General features: G+C 42.2%; 1 protein-coding gene across 1 annotated transcript; it reads left to right on the top strand.

Annotated features, from left to right (window-relative positions):
• Nucleotides 1-2356: 2356 nt before the first annotated feature.
• LOC120318902 (extracellular calcium-sensing receptor-like) lies at nucleotides 2357-18369 on the top strand. The gene is made up of 4 exons (XM_039367052.1): nucleotides 2357-2527; nucleotides 4465-5325; nucleotides 8623-8749; nucleotides 17471-18369. Exons 1-4 carry the CDS (start codon nucleotides 2357-2359, stop codon nucleotides 18367-18369), a joined length of 2058 nt encoding a protein of 685 aa, XP_039222986.1.
• Nucleotides 18370-18465: the final 96 nt, after the last annotated feature.

The following is an 18465-nucleotide window of genomic DNA, read 5'->3' as shown; positions in this document are numbered from 1 at the left end:
AGGAAGGAAGGAAGGAAGGAAGGATTTAAATTTTATAAATAAGTAAATTTCTTATTTTAGTATTTGTATATTATCATATTCTTCAATTTATTTGTCCATGTAGTGAAAGAAGTAATGGTAAAGGACAAATAAAAATAAATAATTTCAAGTGCCCATTATTTCTTTACTACAAAGAAACTGATTCAGGTTATGTTTTTGTATATGATAAAAGGAGCAACATTTGTAGCAGCAATCAAATTTCACAATTAATGAGGAAGGAGTCTTGTGACTGGTAGATTATTATTTTTTTCATTTCCCATATACAATTGATAAAGAGATTTGTTGCAGGATTGTAAACTATCAATGGTGGATAAATGGTGGTGGCTCATGTCACTCATCAAGCCAGACAAAAAATAAATGGTTCACACCGTGTGACTTTGAGGATATGGAGTAAAAAATCATTTAAAATGAGTGAAAAGAGCCAAACTATATTTTTATTTTGCAATAAAAACAGTATTGAAAAAATATTTCCAATGGTATTCCTTTTGCATATTCACTTGACATTACACACTGTTCCCATCCCAAAGGACTCTGTACAGCTCACAGGCCTGTATCCATTAGAAAGCTTAAAAAGAAATGTCATGATTTAATTATATTGTTGTTGTAAGTTGCGAAGTCATGTCCGACCCATCGCAACCCCATGGACAAAGTTCCTCCAGGCCTTTTAATTACATTACAAATACAATAATCAAAGTGTTTAAAGACCTATCAAAAAGATAAATAAAGGTGGTCGGGATTCTGTAACATTATTCGTCAATTTCCTTTTAGCTCTTTGGAAAGAAAATCATGCTTTAATGTACACCCTAACAGGTCAAAGTCAGATAGTTGTTTTGTTCCAGAGAATGTAAAGTTTACAGCTACAGAACTAGCATTTGTTTATCTGAATTTTCATTATGTTTCTCTATCTCTTTTACAGTTTTCAGTTATGAGTTCTTTTTTTCCTAGCCCATACATATCATCATTCTACTTTCTCCACAGTCTCCAAGGAGCGTCACCAAACATTCACTGATTTCCCCTATAATTACCCAAAGAATCTTACTAATGTGGTTTTTTTCTCAACTCTTTCAGGAATTCTCAGGCACAGCACCAAAGGATAGCTCAAGATTGAAAGGGTCTGTTAATTGTGGGATCAGAATATTAGAGATGTAACAACCTTTTTTCTTAGAAAGAATATTTATTCTAATAAGTGAGAGTTTTTCCCCTTATGTTTCATTCTTACAGATAGAACTGGTTCTTATTTAGTGAAAAGTGTTTTCTTGAAGAAGATGGAATTTTCCATGGTAGTGATGGCAATGTTGTCAATGTTACTGCCAGGAGCTACATGCCTTATTAAAACATGTTCTGTGGGGAAACTTCCCTTTATTAAGCACAAGTATTTTCTGCCAGGAGATTTCATAATGGCTGGGATACTCTCTCAGTTCTACATGATATCGGATCCAGTTGGTTTCACAAGGCACCCATCTGAAGAACTGGTTGATGAGCTCATGTAAAGACTTTCTCTTCTTAATTTTTTGCTTTGGGGAACAGCCACCACATGTGATAAAATGTTCCTTCTCTGATTTTACATTTCCAACACTTTGGGTCTATATTTTTATACATTTTAGCCAATCTCGCTCATGTAATCAAGCTCATGTAAAGACTTTCTCTTCTTAACTATAGCATATCTTAAACCATATATCTTTCTCTAATAGGTTGCCCTGGCAAATAAATACATAAACACACTTATGACAACTCTCCTGCTGGTGTTTTTATTCAAATTCCATATTGAGATTTTCTTGGTTTTTTTTTACTGTTAAATGAATCGTTAGTGATGTACTATCAAGGTGCTGTACTATTTGTAGCTAAATCTATGTTAATCATTTAGTTCTTTCACTTAATATTAGGGAACAGTTGCATGCTTTGAATTATTTTCCAAACAGCTGTTGAGCATGCATGGAACACAGACTTAGAGCATCTCTGCTTAATGAAACATCAGTGACTTTTATTGGGATAAGATCTATCATCTACAATTATCTAAATATCTAAGAACTAAAAACAATATATATATATATATATATATATATATAAAAGAATATGGGTTTTAATACGATCATTTATCTTCCAGCAATTTATCTGTTTCTAGTAAAAATTGTTTATGATGAATTAAAAGAATCATAACTTCCTGCCTAGATCCACACAATATATCTTTCAATGCAGATTTTTCCTGCAGAACTACCAACATATCCTGGCCTTGGTTTTTGCTGTAAAGGAGATAAATGAGAATAAGCCTATATTATCCAACATGAGCTTGGGTATTGACATCTCTAACAGTTATTACATGGCGGGATTGACTTACTTGGCTTCCATGGAGCTTCTCTCAACACGTGGCAGATTCATCCCCAACTATAAGTGTGATGCCAAGGACTGGGCAGTATCTGTTATTGCAGGACCTAACTCTAACATCTGTCCCTTAGTGGCAAACATCTTGAATGTCTACAAGGTGCCCCAGGTGAGTTTTTTTTTTCTTGGACTAAGTATACACTGTAAGAATAACCTTGAAAGGTGGGAGGAAGAACTGCAGTCCTATTTAAAAAAAGACTGATAAAAGAAATTTGAGACTAAACCAGAAGTGTTCTTTGAGAAAGCATCTCAGGATGAACACCCAATCCTCCCCAATTCTCTGGAAAGTTAAGGCACAGGAAGGGAAAGTGTTTTCCTACTTGAAAGGTTAATGTCATCCCTTCCAGATTCTCCAGGGTAGCAAACCAAAATCACACATATTAATAATTCTTTTATTGTAAGGTTACAATAACAGAGTCTTGCAAGTCTTAAACTACCTCCCATTTGTTTCTTTTACACAGTGATGCTTACAAGAAAAAAAAAACAACTTTTCTTTTGTTACTTTTTTGTGGTTTGGAATTAAAGTGGCAATCCATACAATGATGAACAACATATCATGTGTTTGCAGAAGAGATAGATAATTTTAGGTACTTTACTTGATTTATTCTTCAATCTGAATCTACGATGAATGTCAGCTCTGGAGATTGTCTAGACTATAAAACAAAATCATGAATACTAGTAGTTATGTTATTGTAAGATACTGGCAGTCCAAACTATGTGTTTGCAGATGAGATGGATATTTTTTTGTACTTGGTTTATTCCATGGAATTTTCCATGGTAGTGATGGCAATGTTGTCAATGTTACTGTCAGGAGCTACATGCCGGCTGAGCATGCATGGAAAACAGATTTAGAGCCTCTCTGCCCTAATGAAACATCAGTGACTTTTATGGGGATAAGGTCTATCATTATCCCAGAAAAAAACATAATATATCTTTCATTGAAGATTTTTCCTTTATTTCCTGGTTTGGAAATAAAGTGGCAAGAAGAGATAGATAATTTTAGGTACTTTACTTGATTTATTCTTCAATCTGAATCTACGATGAATGTCAGCTCTGAAAGATTGTCTAGCCTAGAAAACAAAATCATGAATACTAATAGTTATGTTATTGTAAGTTACAATAATCTTGCAACCCTGAATGAACTCACCTGTTTTTACTTTTATAAAGCCATGTTTAGAAAACAATGAATAATAATTTCTTTCCTTGAATATTTTATTTTGGGATGTGGAATTAAATTGGCAGTCCAAATTATGTGTTTGCAGATGAGATGGATATTTTTTCATACTTTACTTGTTTTATTTTCAATCTGAATCATCTGAACAATTAATATACAATAATTCTTTGACATATTTACAAATACACTGAAGAGAAATGTCAATATATTGTCATGCATCCATTTTCCTACCATGCTTTAGTAAAAATATTAAGAATTCATGGACCTGATTGAGTAATAGTTATCTTGATCTTTGTATTGCACACTGGTCTTCCTTCCTTCCTTCCTTCCTTCCTTCCTTCCTTCCTTCCTTCCTTCCTTCCTTCCTTCCTTCCTTCTTTCCTTCCTTCCTTCCCTCGCCCCTCACAAACTTCCTCCTTCCTTCCTATAAATATTATTCATTGTAATTCAAATATTTAAAAAAGCAATGGATGGAAAGTAATCAAGGAGAGAACCAACCTAGAATGAAGGAGAAATTTCCTGACAGAACAATTAATTAGAAGAATGATTTGCTTCTAGAATTTGTGGGTGCTTCATTCCTGGAACATTTTAAGAAGAGACTGGATAGTCACTTGTCTAGAATGGATGGGCTTCCTGTCCAAGCAGGGGGTTGGATAGAAAACCTACAAGGTCCCTTCCAAATGTTTTATTCTGTTATCCTGCTAAGATTCAGGAATTACTGAATCAACAGATTGTCAAATCTATGCCATTCAAATATTAAATTAAAGGAAACACTGATTTCTTTCTAGATTATATTTTTCTTCAAGTTTATGAGGAACACAGTCTGAATCACAGATTCTAATACCCAACTATTTTAAATTATTTTTCCCTAGCTTCTATATGGATCTGCTCCAATGAAAGATAATAGCGAAGACACAGTTTTCTTTCATCGTTTTTTCCCAAATGAGGAGCTTCAGACGAAGGGGATTCTTCAGCTGCTGTTGCATTTAAAGTGGGTATGGATAGGGCTGATTTCTCAACCTGATGAGGGTGGACGGAGTTTTGTACGGAATGCCCTTACACTGTTTTTCCAGAAAGGTATTTGCTTTGCCTTCATGCAAGAGTTGCCCAAAGAAACTGTTTCTAATGACATTGAATATATGCTTAAAGATTATGTCGCCATGTACAAGGTTGTCATGAACAGCACTGCCAATGTTGTGATCCTGTATGGTGAAAACCACGTCATTGGCATTTTCAGAACACTTCCCCATCTTTCAGAATATGAGGATATACCAGTAAAGAGAAAAGACAAAGTTTGGATCATGCCAGCCCAGATGGAGTTCACATCAGTCCCTTTTCAAAAAATATTCCCTTTGGATTTTATTCATGGTGCCATATCTTTTGCAGTTTCTTCCAAGGAGGTGACTGGGTTCAAACCATTCTTGCAGACGAGAAGCCCTACTTCAGAAGAAGAAGATCATTTAACAAAATTGTTCTGGGAGCAGGCATTTGAATGTTTTTTCCTTAAAGATAAGTTAGATGAGGATGCTGGAGTGCTGTGCACTGGAGAGGAGAAGTTGGAGACTCTTCCTAATTCTGTCTTTGAGATCACCATGACTGGGCAGAGTTACAGCGTTTATAATGCAATCTATGCTGTGGCACATGCCTTGAGAGCCATGTTTTCATCCAAATACAAACACAGAGCAAGGGCAGACCACGGAAGGCTGATGATTATCAAGGAAGAAACGTGGCAGGTAATAATAAAAGAAATCACAATGACAGATTGATCAAGCAATCAATTTGTAAAATAAAATAAAATAAAATAAAATTGTAGCAATAAAATCTTCTCTGATGCCACCAGGTGATTTTATGATTGCAAAACATGTACATTTCAGGTTCAGTATCCACATTGTTTTCATGTTTCATGTTTCATGACAACAGTGTGGAGGAACTATGTAAAAAAGATCCAATTCAAAAAAATTCATTAAATCCCAGCTTCATAATTCAGTTTAAAATTTTGTCAAACCATTTTACTTGGGGATAGTATGCTTATTAATATTATGGTTGACTTGCACAGTAATATTAGGAATTTCTAAAGGGTAGTTGTGTACAATTGGTGTGGATATTTATTTCTCCAGATCAACTGCATTTAATTATTGAATTTATATGGCCGCCCATCTCATTCATATAACACTGGACACCGTGCACAGTTAAAACACAAAGATAAAAAATCAATATAATTCAAACACAAACATTTGTGTTTGCTTTGCTTCCATTTAGGTCCATCCTTACCTGAGAACAGTCTTATTTAACAACAGTGTTGGGGAAACAGTTTTCTTTAATGAAAAGGGGGAATTGGGAACTGGATTTGAGATCATCAACTGGATCGCATTCCCAAACAAAACATTTCTTAAAGTCAAAGTTGGAAAGATAGACCCATTGACTTCTCCAGAAGAGTCTTTCATGATTTCTGAAGAAAACATCATCTGGCCGACCATATTCAACCAGGTATTTCCTACTCATGTTTCAGGTTGTCTCAAATCCTCCCATATTCAAAAATCAGATTTATCATTTAAGTGACTCATTAGTAATAAAATTAAGGCAATAAAATATGACGAAAAATGAAAGAGCAGAGATCAGATTACACAGGTGTTCCGTTATTAAACTTGTCTTTCCAAAAATCTATGGGCATTCCTGAATTTACACAATTACCAGCTGTCATTTTCAGGTTGTCCTACATAGGGAGCCATCTTTGAATTATAAAAGCTGAAAATCATTTAATAATAAACAAGCGACTTCAAAATACCATTATGGGCTATACCTCGGCATGCCATAGAAGGTATAAGGAAAGGGGTAAATATGGACAAGGTCTCTTACGTACAGTTATTAAGATGGGATGGCCAAGATTGGCAGTTAAAATCTTTGGAAGAATTAACACATGAAAATTTAACTTATTCATGGTTCCAATATAGACAAATAGTGGATAGATGGAAGATGGATTGTAAAACGGGCTGGCTTAGAGAAGATGAAATTTTTTTAAAACAAGTAAGAGATCAAAGGCCAACCCATATTAAGAGAGTTTATGGGGTTTTAGTGGAATTAGATTCAGAACCTGAACTAGTTAAAGATTGTATGATTAAATGGGCACAGAATATTGGTGAAACGATTTCAATGGATACTTGGGAACTTATTTGGATAAGAAATGTTAAATTCACACAAGCGCAAAATTTAAGAGAGAATTTTTATAAGATGTTTTATAGATGGCACCTTGACCCAAAGAAAATGTCCATTATGTACCCTAATCTACAGCCGAAATGCTGGAGATGTGGATATTTGGATGCTACCTATTACCATATTTGGTGGACGTGTAAGCATATAAAAGCTTTTTGGATTAAGATATGGTGGAATATTCAAAGAATCTTTAAAAGGAGGGTAAAATTTACTCCGCAATTATTTTTACTAGGTATTGTTATTGACTGTGATGCTAAGGAGGTTATATTGATGTTAAATTTGATTACAGCCGCTAGGTTGTTAATAGGACAATATTGGAAGAAGGAATCTTTGCCTACTTTACAAGAATGGTTTCATAAAGTTTCGTATTTGGCAGAAATGGCAAAGATTTCGGCTTTCTTAAAGGAGCAATCTCAAGAAAATTTTTTGCGGTATGGGAAAAATGGATAAATTTTATACAACATAATTTGGATATGGAAAAATATTATTTAGCCTTTTTATAATTTGTAATGATTGTTCTTTCTCTCTTTCTTTCTTCTTTTTCTTTTTCATATATATACATTTTTTACGTATTATTATTCATATATTTTTTTTTTATATATATGCTTTATTCTTCGTCTACTTTTTTCTTTCTTCTTTCTCTCTCTCTCTTCTTTTTTCATTTTTTTTTCCTTTTTAGTATATATTACTTATTTTAAAGTTTATGTTATGTACCGTATATTATTATTATATATATTATTACTGTGATTTTCATTATTATTATTAATTATTTTATAAATTGCAAATGTTATTTTTAAAAATTTGTTAAATAATCCTATATTCAGTTCTGGGAAGTCGGGGGGGGGGGTGGGGTGGTTGGGGAGGGGGGGTGGATTCTTATTTGTAAAACTTTTGAAAAATTTCAATAAAAAAAAAAAAATAATAATAATAAACAAGCAACATGCTGAGATACTGTACTGGTTGAAATATCTTATTCCTGTCCATTGCTACCTTATAATTTGATTATATTCCAACGGCATATTGTCTAAGACATATTTTAAAATCCCAACTATTTTCTTTAGTTTTCTAAATTTAACCTGCAACTTTGTCACTATTAAAACATGGTCTATTTCATAATTTCTACAAGACTGACTAGATGCAATTGGAACTCTGTATCCCATGAGTAAATTCTCTGCAGTATTTCTTTTCAGGACCTATTTGGCAGAAAGGACTGGACTCAATGAAAATGCAGATAATTCCAAAGTTTAATTTCACCTATAAAGTGTAGGATAAATTACCAATCAGATTCACCTCAAAGGTGCTTTTCAAAGGCAACTGGACTTTTTTTCTTGAAAATGTTTTGCTTCTGATCCAAGAAGCTTCTTCAGTTCTCAAGGAATTGAATATTTCTCAAACATTTTAAAGGAAAAAACCACGAAAGTTGGTTGACTTTTGAAAAGCATCTTTGGGACAACCATGACCTGGATGATTGAGAATCCTCATAGATATTTACCGATCAGATTGACCAAAATGGAATTTGAGGGGAGTCCAGTTTGAACAATTAAGCCTTCAGGAAATTTCTAAGGTCCCATGGAAATACATGGGAAATAGATAGGATACATAGGAAATAGATAGAGAATACATGGTTCCATGAGGACATATAGATAATGTCACATTATTATGGTGGCATTCATTAAATGTGCCTATCTAATAATACGTTGAATTGAATCCTATATATAGAATTTCTCCAAAAGTTATGCAGATTTGTCAGAATATCATATACACTTTTAAATATGAGTGTATAAAATATAAAACTCCCTCCGGGTTTCATTTCTGAATAGGCATTACCACTTTCTGTATGCAATGAAAATTGTTATCCAGGCTACCTGAAGAAAAAAATAGATGAGAAGCCCTTTTGCTGCTATGATTGTCTTCCTTGTGGAAAGGGGAAAATTTCAAACAGATTAGGTAAGATGTGCCATGTATATAATTGAGAAGACTTATTCATTCTCACCAGCAATATTGTGTACTTATCTGTGTTTAATCTGCACGGTATTGTTCTCAAATGTAATCAATTGTTCAGAATTTGGAGTATTGGCTTCATTGAAGCAAGATAACCTCAGTATTAGATGAGATGCATTTGAATATTATTAGCTCAGGTTGGTAGTTGAACTGTTAGTTTGATCTCCAAGCTTGGCGATTTGGCTGCAAATGTTTCATCTCCATTCAGGGAGATATCTTCAGTGTGCTTTGAATTGTGCTCTTGTGTCAGAACTCTGACCTTTAAATTGGTCTGGGTGTTATTTGTCCAGATGTTTCTGAGTCATGGTCAACATTTGGGCTGTTTGACTGTCTGGTTTGTTGTTGTGAAAATCTTCCATCTTCCAACATGACACTGAGATTGATACAAACAACACTCTTGGTGTCTATTTGACCAAACATATACAGGGTACTTTTCTGCATGTGGATGGTCCCATTCTTAATTTGTAATACTGTAATACAAATAAAATGGACATAATTAACTAGGAATAAATGGAGTTGCTTTTATAGCTTCTATGGGCCACAATGTTTTCTTTGAGCAGTCCTTGGTGCTCTCTCAGCTTGGTGATTTTCTTGCAGATATTTCATTACCAAACTAGGTAACATCATCAGTGCAACAGTAATGATGTTGACTAGCACTGATGATGTTACCAAGTTTGATTATGAAATGTCTGCAAGAAAACAACTGATCTCAGATAGCACCAAAGTTTCCTCATTTCAACTCTGAGTTATAAATAACTTCCTTATTATGACTGTAATCCCATAATTCGCAGTAGAGTCAGGGCAACTGGATGGAACTGAGCATTTACTGGCTGGATGCCTTTCCTGACATTGTTATGTCCTGGGCCTGTGCAAGCAGGCTCGGGGCATTGCAGGCAGTCCCGGGCAGGTGCAAGCTGCCCGGGACCAGACAGGCTGTCGCCAGTACTTGTGCGCATGCGCGGGTGCTGGCGCGCCAAAAGTTGCAGATTGACCCGGGAAAGGCCTATAAAAGGAGGCCGAGAGTTTTGGGCGTTGCCGCCATATTCCAATGTAAGCTGAACTGAAAAATAAATGTTTCCTGAGAACTACAACTGCTTCTCGTGTCTTACCATTTCGCGACGGACTCAACACTGGCGACGAAGGTGGGATTGCCTTACATCGAAGAAGAAAAGGTGTAAGCTTACCTGAGTGAGTCCGGAGCGGCAGGAACGGCGTTGACTTGGCAGCTACCCGCCAATCCAGTGTGCATTCGGGGGTAGGCTGGCTGATAGACCCTTCCTGATTCAAAAATGGCAAAGATTGGAAGGCTTTTGGAATTCGACGTCTCACATCCAGAGAGGTGGGAGTCCTACATAGCCAGGGTGGAAAACTACCTCAAAGTGAACCAGGTGAGGGAAGATAGCTTGAAGGCTGCCACCCTGCTGTGCGTTTGCGGTCAAGACGCATTCGAAATCGCTGAGAACCTCGCAGCACCTGTTTCTTTAGAGTCTGTCAACTATGCAGATCTAAAGAAGTTACTGAAGGAGCACTTCCACCCGAAGATGTCCGTCATCGGGTGGTGCCACACCTTCGAGCAGAGAGATCAATGACCCAGAGAATCGGCCAAGGAGTACATCGCCGCATTGAGGAAAGCCTCCAAACACTGCGAGTTCAAGGACCTCGAAGAACGACTGAGGGACCGGTTTGTATGCGGGCTAAGGCATCGAGAGTTACAACAGAGACTTTTCGCTAAGGAGGACTTGTCCTTCCAAGATGCCTTGAGAGAGGTCACCGCAGAAGAAGCAGCGGGCAGCGCCATCAAGAACATGCGGCTGATCAGAAACAGTCCAGATGCTGCATCCGTGCACCAGGAAGAAGTCCAGAAGAACTCCGAGGAGGATCCGGACGAGGAAGTGGACCATCTCCACCCCACAAAGGAAGGAAAACCAAGAGGAAGCTCTTCAGCTCTCCCCAAGTGCATCGGTTGTGGAGGTCGCCACAAGAGAACCGACTGCAAGTTCTGCTCCGCTATCTGCCGGGCGTGCGGAAAACAAGGACACATTGCAGCTGTGTGCCTGGGCCGTCAGAAGGTACAACCTCAGGAAGAATTGCGGCTGAAAGGTACCAGGGTCCCCAGCCAGAATAGGGTGGGGTTTTGCGCTTCGCGAAGAAGCATCTATAGGACAGGCACACACAAGCCCATTAAGAAAAAGCTGTCACTTAAGGTGAAGCTACAAGGGGTTCCATTAACTCTGGAACTGGACACGGGGTCTGCACTTTCGATCATTTCTATGCACACATTTAGGAAGATTTGTTCTGGCAGCGGAACCCAGGCCATGTTGAGGCCTTCCGACATTGTGCTAATGGATTTTCAAAACTCCAGAATGTGTGTTAAGGGGGAGGCCACCCTTAACGTACAGTATAAGGATTTTGAGGGTCCATTAGACCCTCGGTTCCAGGAGGAGCTTGGGGAAATACCTGACTCCCTTGTCCACAACTCGTCCGGGTCCCTGGTTGCGGCCTAGAATGAGGCGGCGTCCGGGGCCCTGGATCGAATTGCGCCTTTGCGACCTCTCTGTGGTGGTGGTCCCCGGAGGGTGCCTTGGTTTACTGAGGAGCTCCGGGAGATGAAGCGCCACAAGAGACGTCTAGAGCGACGTTGGAGGGCCAGTAACTCTGAATCTGACCAATCACTATTAAGAGCCTATCTTAGGACTTATTTAGTGGCGATAAGAGCGGCAAAGCGTGTTCACTTTTCCGCACTTATTGCGTCCGCAGAATCTCGCCCGGCCGCCTTGTTTAGGGTGACCCGCTCCCTTCTTAAAGGGAGGAGGCGGAGGAACCCTTGCAGGGGAGAGCTGAGGAGTTTGTTCAGTTTCTTCGGACAAAATCGCTCAGATTCAGAGGGACCTGGACTCTGACTGGGCAGTGCCAGCCGAGTTGCCAGGGGCTGGTCTTAGTCATATTATCTGGAGCGAGTTTGAGCCTGTGACCCCTGATGAAGTGGACAAGGCCGTGAGGGCAATGAATGCCGCCACCTGTTTATTGGACCCGTGCCCCTCCTGGCTGGTTTCGGCCAGTAGGGAGGTGACACGAGGCTGGCTCCAGGCGATAATCAATGCTTCCTTGATGGAGGGGTCTTTCCCGCAACCTTTAAAGGAAGCGGTGGTGAGGCCCCTCCTCAAGAAGCCTTCCCTGGACCCAGCTGTTTTGAAGAACTTTCGTCCCGTTTCCAACCTCCCCTTTGTGGGGAAGGTTGTAGAGAAGGTGGTGGCATCTCAACTCTTGCGATCCTTGGATGAAACCAATTAACTGGACCCTTTTCAGTCTGGTTTCAGGCCCGGCTACAGCACTGAGACTGCTTTGGTCACACTGACCGATGACCTCTGGCGAGCCCGGGATAGGGGTCATTCCTCTATCCTGGTGCTTCTTGACCTCTCAGCGGCTTTCGATACCATCGACCATGGTATCCTTCTGCGTCGTCTCGGAGAGGTGGGGGTGGGTGGCACCGTATTTCGGTGGTTCTCCTCCTACCTCTCTGACAGGTCGCAGTCGTTGTTGCCGGGTGGACAGAGATCGACCCCTAGGCGCCTCGATTATGGGGTGCCTCAGGGCTCGGTCCTGTCCCCCCTCCTTTTTAACATCTACATGAAACCGCTGGGTGAGATCATTCAGCGACACGGGGTGAGGTATCATCAGTACACGGATGATACTCAATTATATATCTCCACCCCGTGTCCTTTCAGTGAAGCAGTCGACGTGATGTGCCAGTGCTTGGAAGATGTGAGGGTCTGGATGGGGGTGAACAGGCTTAGACTCAACCCTGACAAGACCGAGTGGCTCTGGGTCTTGCCTCCCAAAGGCCAACTGGATGGTCCATCTTTAGTCCTGGCGGGGGGGCAAATTTACCTCCCTCAGTGCAGGCACGCAACTTGGGTGTCCTCCTGGACTCACAGCTAAATCTGGAACAACATCTATCGGCTGTGGCCAGGGGGACCTTTGCACAGGTTCGCCTAGTGCACCAGTTGCAGCCTTATTTGGACCAGGAGGCTTTACTCACAGTCACTCATGCCCTTGTCACCTCAAGACTGGATTACTGTAATGCGCTCTACATGGGGCTACCCTTGAAGAGCGTTCGGAGGCTGCAGTTGGTTCAGAACGCAGCCGCGAGAGCGATTGTGGGCGCGCCAAGGTACGCCCACGTGTCACCTATCCTCCGCGAGCTGCACTGGCTTCCTGTGGGTCTCCAGACGCAATTCAAGGTGTTGGTTATCACCTTTAAAGCCCTTCATAGCATAGGGCCAGGTTACTTACAGGACCGCATTCTGCCGCATAGCTCCCAGAGACCGGTGAGGTCCCATAGATTGGGCCTCCTTCAGGTCCCGTCGGCCAGACAATGTCGGCTGGCGGGCCCTCGGGGAAGGGCCTTTTCTGTGGTGGCTCCGACCTGGTGGAATCAACTTCCCCCCGAGGTTCGAACTACTCCCACCGTGCCGGTCTTTAAGAAGGCCGTTAAAACCCTCCTGTTCCGGCAGGCCTGGGGCTGATGTCCCCGGGGGGGCGGGATATGATTGGACTCGCGGTATGACTGCTTTATTTTATTCTTTTATCATTGTTTTAACTTTGTACGCTGCCCTGAGTCCTTTGGGATTGGGTGGCATATAAATATTGAAAATAAATAAATAAATAAATAAATAAATATTAGTAGTCGGGGGTGAACGAACGAGTCTCATAGGACTCGAATGGTTTGAGGCCTTGGGAATACACGTCACAGGGCTCAACAGCCAACAAACACTCGACCTACAGGAAGTCTACAAAGAATTTGCAGATGTTTTCAGCCCCCAGCTGGGCACATTCAAAGGACCCCCTGTGTCGTTAAAGCTAGACCCCACTGTCACTCCCATTAGAATTAAAGCAAGAAGGGTCCCTTTTGCTTTAAAGAGTAAAATTGACACTGAGTTGGATAAACTGATCCAACAAGGAATTCTAGAACCTGTTGACTCCAGTCCTGGGAGACCCCCATTGTCACGCCTCTCAAGGCAAATGGGGACATTCGCATCTGTGCTGATTACAAATGCACTCTAAATAAGGCATTGCAGCAACATGCCTATCCTGTTCCTGTGGTCAGTCATATCCTGGCCTCCCTCAAGGGGGGGCGCGTTTTTGCAAAGCTTGACCTAGCTCAAGCATATCAACAGCTGCCTGTTGATGATGACGCTGCTATAGCTCAGACTATTGTGACCCACAGAGGGGCTTTCTAAGGTAAAGAGACTTCAATTTGGAGTAAATGTCGCTCCTGGGATTTTCCAAAGCGTAATGGAAAACACACTACGGGGTATACCAGGGGTTTGCCCCTATTTTGATGATGTCTTAATTGCAGGAGACTCCACACACATTCTAGCTGAAAGGCTAAGGGCTGTCCTGTTAAGGTTCAGGAAACGGGACTCAAACTCAAGAAGGACAAATGTAAAATTGGGGTGCCTTCTACTGAGTTTCTGGGGTTCAAAATTGATGCTGCTGGGATTCATCCTGCTGAATCCAAACTAAAAGCCATTATGCAAGCCCCTAGGCCAAAGTCTAAGGCCGAACTACAGGCTTTCCTGGGCCTTCTGAATTTCTACAATTCCTTTCTTCCACATAAGGCTAGTGTAGCTGAGCCTCTTCACAGGCTATTAGATAAACAGGCAGTGTGGCAGTGGTCACAAACACATGAGGCAAGTTTCAATGAGGTCAAGGCCTTACTCACTTCTAACAGTGTACTTGCACACTTCAATGAGTCCCTTCCTGTGTGCATCGCTTGTGATGCTTCCCCTTATGGGGTAGGTGCTGTACTGAGCCACCTCAGGGCTGATGGAACTCAGGTTCCTGTTGCATATTACTCCAGGACATTGTCTTCAGCTGAGCGCAACTATGCTCAAATAGACAGGGAGGCCTTAGCTGTTGTTGCTGGAATTAAAAAATTCCATGATTTTTTGTATGGTAGGCATTTCACGGTCTTCACTGACCATAAGCCTTTGCTGGGACTGTTTACAACACGTAAACAAACTCCCCAAATCATCTCCCCCAGGATCCTAAGGTGGTCTATCTTTTTGTCTGCATATGATTTTTCCCTACTTCACAAGCCTGGGAAGGAAATGGGCCATGCTGATGGCCTCAGTAGATTACCCCTGCCGGTAATAGAGGCTGACCCTGCACCAGCTATCAATATTCTCTCTATTCAAGCTTTACCCAAGTCCCCCCTGAATGCCAGGGATGTAGCCGCTGAATCAGGCACAGATCACACACTTTCACGTGTCCTTTCTTGGGTTTTGTCTGGATGGCCTGAGCACTGTCCTGGTCCTGAGTTTCAGGGTTTCTGGTCTAAAAGGAACGAGTTGTCCACCTCTCAGGGTTGTCTGCTCTGGGGAAGCAGAGTTGTCATTCCCACCTCAATGAGGACTAGGGTCTTAGATTCCCTCCACAAGGGTCATCCTGGCATTGTACGAATGAAGGCCCTTGCGCGCAGCCACTTGTGGTGGCCGGGGGGTAGAGAAAGACATAGAAGCTAAGGTGCATGCTTGCCACCTTTGTCAACGCTCACGCCCTGAAATGCCCCAAGCTCCTGTGCATAGATGGGAGGAAACACAGTCTCCATGGTCTAGGGTGCACATCGATTACGCTGGGCCCTTTCAGGGTCAATTCTTCTTGGTCCTCATTGACAGCCATTCAAAATGGCTTGAGGTTGTACCTGTCTCTTCCACCACCACTGCAAAGACTATTCAGGTACTGAGGGGGATTTTTGCTGCACATGGGCTCCCAGATGTCATTGTGTCTGACAACGGCCCCCAATTCACTTCCTCCGAATTCCAAGCTTTCTTGCAGGCTAACATGATTCGTCATGCCACCTCTGCACCCTTCCACCCATCCACCAACGGTATGGCTTAACGCATGGTGCGCATCACCAAGAACGTCTTGAAGAAACTCACCTACGGAGACTGGCATCACAAGTTGGCTGACTTCCTCCTTTCATATCGCACCACACCGTCCACTTCTACAGGGAGAAGCCCAGCTGAACTTCATTGGGGGCGCAAACTGACTACCAAGCTTGACCGGTTGCATCCGGACAGACTGCCTCCTTCTGTCTCACACCCCAGGGCACCTAGGCAACTACTTGTGGGTGCCCCGGTTTGGACTCGTAATTACGGGCCTGGTCATACATGGGTCCCCGCATCTATATCCAGGGTCACAGGTCCTCTATCCTACGAGGTATCCCTGGACAACGGTCGTGTCCTGCGTCGGCACATTGACCAACTTCGCCCTAGACGGGACCTTCCCGCTGAGACTCCTGGGTCTTTTCCAGGGGGGGAGGGGGAGCCCTTTGGGCAAAGGGAGGGTCATGGAATGATGCCCATTATCAATGGGGAAGCCACAATCAGCCCATCCCGAGATTCCGCAATTGCTCCCAACAGGAAGTCATGGAGCCCAACTAGAACCCAGGCATCAATGCCTACTCCAGCCAGGGAGTCACCCCGGGGGCATGATCACTTCTCGCCCGCATCACTCAGTACTCCAGTCAGAGAGAATACCCGGGAGCATCCCAACAATCCATTCCCTGCAAGAGAGCTGGCACACACTCCTCCTAGTTGGCCTGACGTCAACCCTGTCCCTAGAAGGGGGCAAACACACAGGGAGGTGGTCGAGGAACCAAATCCCGACTACAACACCTCTGACTTCACTCAGGGGACAACTGAGTTTTGGGACAACACTGAAACCCACACAAGCCCGAACACAGAATGGGATTCAGGGGACAGACAGCCTTCTGACAGGTCTTGGACGGACCTAGGAGGCTCTACAGAAACGCCCAACGATGGCAATCACGTAGAGGGGCCAGAGAGCCTACAGCTAGGTGGGACAACCAGGTCATACACTGGAAGAAGCCCTGGCCTGACAAGCCCGGTGGGCAAGCAAGCAGGCCAGGCATTGGAGCACAATCCTTGGGGGTCACCAAGGCATAATGGAGGGAACAGGCACGCGTCACCCCTCAGTCAGGGAGTACCTGGCAAGCACCCAGAGCTTAGGAGGTCACAGAGAGCAAGGAAATCAACTAAGTACTTAGAAGATTACATAACACTATTGGCAAAACAGAGCCAGTAAAATAGAGGCACAGAGGCCAATGGTATTGGGAGCAGAGCACTGCACTGAAAATGGGTTGTGTTGTATTATGGCATTGGTCATAGTTTTAGCCCAGGGGAAAGGGGTGTTATGTCCTGGGCCTGTGCAAGCTTGCTCGGGGCATTGCAGGCGGTCCCGGGCAGGTGCAAGCTGCCCAGGACCAGACAGGCTGTTGCCAGTCCTTGTGCGCATGCGCCGGTGCTGGCGCGCCAAAAGTTGCAGGTTGACCCGGGAAAGGCCTATAAAAGGAGGCCGAGAGTTTTGGGCGTTGCCGCCATATTCCAATGTAAGCTGAACTGAAGAATAAAGGTTTCCTGAGAACTAACACTGCTTCTCGTGTCTTACCATTTCGCGACGGACTCAACAGACACCATATGGAGTTGACAGCAGATAATTTTTCTTTACACTCTAAGAGAAACATCTGCCGCTATTAAATTGTCAACCACCCAAGTGGAAGGAGAGCATCTTAAGCACTAGGCCATGATTCAGCTCTGAAATTCTCATCAATAAACAGTCCTTTAATGTTTTCTTTTGCAGATGCAGTTGACTGTTTCCAATGTCCAGAAGATCAATATCCAAATGAAGCTCACAATCTTTGCATCGAAAAACATATAACTTTCTTGTCTTATGAAGAACCTTTGGGAATCACTTTGGCCACTGTAGCTGTCTTCTTTTTTATAACTTCAGCTTTGGTGCTGAGGATCTTCATTAAAGAGTGGGAAACCCCCATAGTCAAAGCCAACAACAGGAATCTCACCTATACTCTTCTCATTGCTCTCCAGCTCTCTTTCCTCTGCAGTGTTCTTTTCATTGGACAACCTGGTCAAGTCAAATGTCTCATGCGACAAACTGCATTTGGCATCATCTTCTCTGTAGCCATTTCTTGCATTTTGGGTAAAACAACCATAGTGGTTCTTGCTTTCATGGCCACCAAACCAGGATCCCAAATAAAGAAATGGGTGGGGAAAAGGCTGGCCAACTCCATTGTCCTTTCTTGCTCTCTGATACAAGTCACAATTTGTGTTGCATGGCTGGCAATTTCTCCTCCATTTCCAGATTCAGACACGCACTCCATGGCTGAAGAAATTGTACTAGAATGTAATGAAGCATCAACCATCATGTTTTATACTGTTCTGGGCTTTATGGGGTTCTTAACTGCTATCAGTTTCACAGTAGCCTTCCTAGCTAGGAAGTTACCTGATAGCTTCAATGAAGCCAAATTCATTACCTTCAGCATGCTGGTGTTTTGCAGCATTTGGGTAACATTTGTTCCTACCTATCTGAGCACCAAGGGAAAGTACATGGTGGTGGTGGAGATCTTCTCCATTCTGGCTTCAGCAATGGGGTTGCTTGGCTGTATCTTTTTCCCAAAATGCTATATTATCCTTCTGAGACCTGATTTAAACAGAAAGGACAAACTTATTAAAAAACACTGAATTGTGTTTCTGAACCTTATACTGTAAACTCTACTCACTGCTGTGTTTACTTTTTCTGCTAGTCTTTGCAGTTTGGGAAAACTGAGACAGATTTTT

This window comes from Crotalus tigris, unplaced genomic scaffold (assembly GCF_016545835.1).
Source record: "Crotalus tigris isolate CLP2741 ecotype Arizona unplaced genomic scaffold, ASM1654583v1 scf7180000020524.2783371122:307494, whole genome shotgun sequence".
Lineage (NCBI taxonomy): Eukaryota > Metazoa > Chordata > Lepidosauria > Squamata > Viperidae > Crotalus > Crotalus tigris.
Note: the sequence above shows the minus strand (reverse complement) of the source record. Positions and strands in the feature narration are given on the sequence as shown.

Coding starts and splice junctions, on each gene's coding strand:
- LOC120318902 (XM_039367052.1), top strand. CDS start 2,357: ATGGCGGGATTGACTTACTTGGCTTCCATGGAGCTTCTCTCAACACGT. Junction 2,528..4,464: donor ATGTCTACAAGGTGCCCCAG/GTGAGTTTTTTT, acceptor ATTTTTCCCTAG/CTTCTATATGGATCTGCTCC. Junction 8,750..17,470: donor GAAAATTTCAAACAGATTAG/GTAAGATGTGCC, acceptor TTTCTTTTGCAG/ATGCAGTTGACTGTTTCCAA.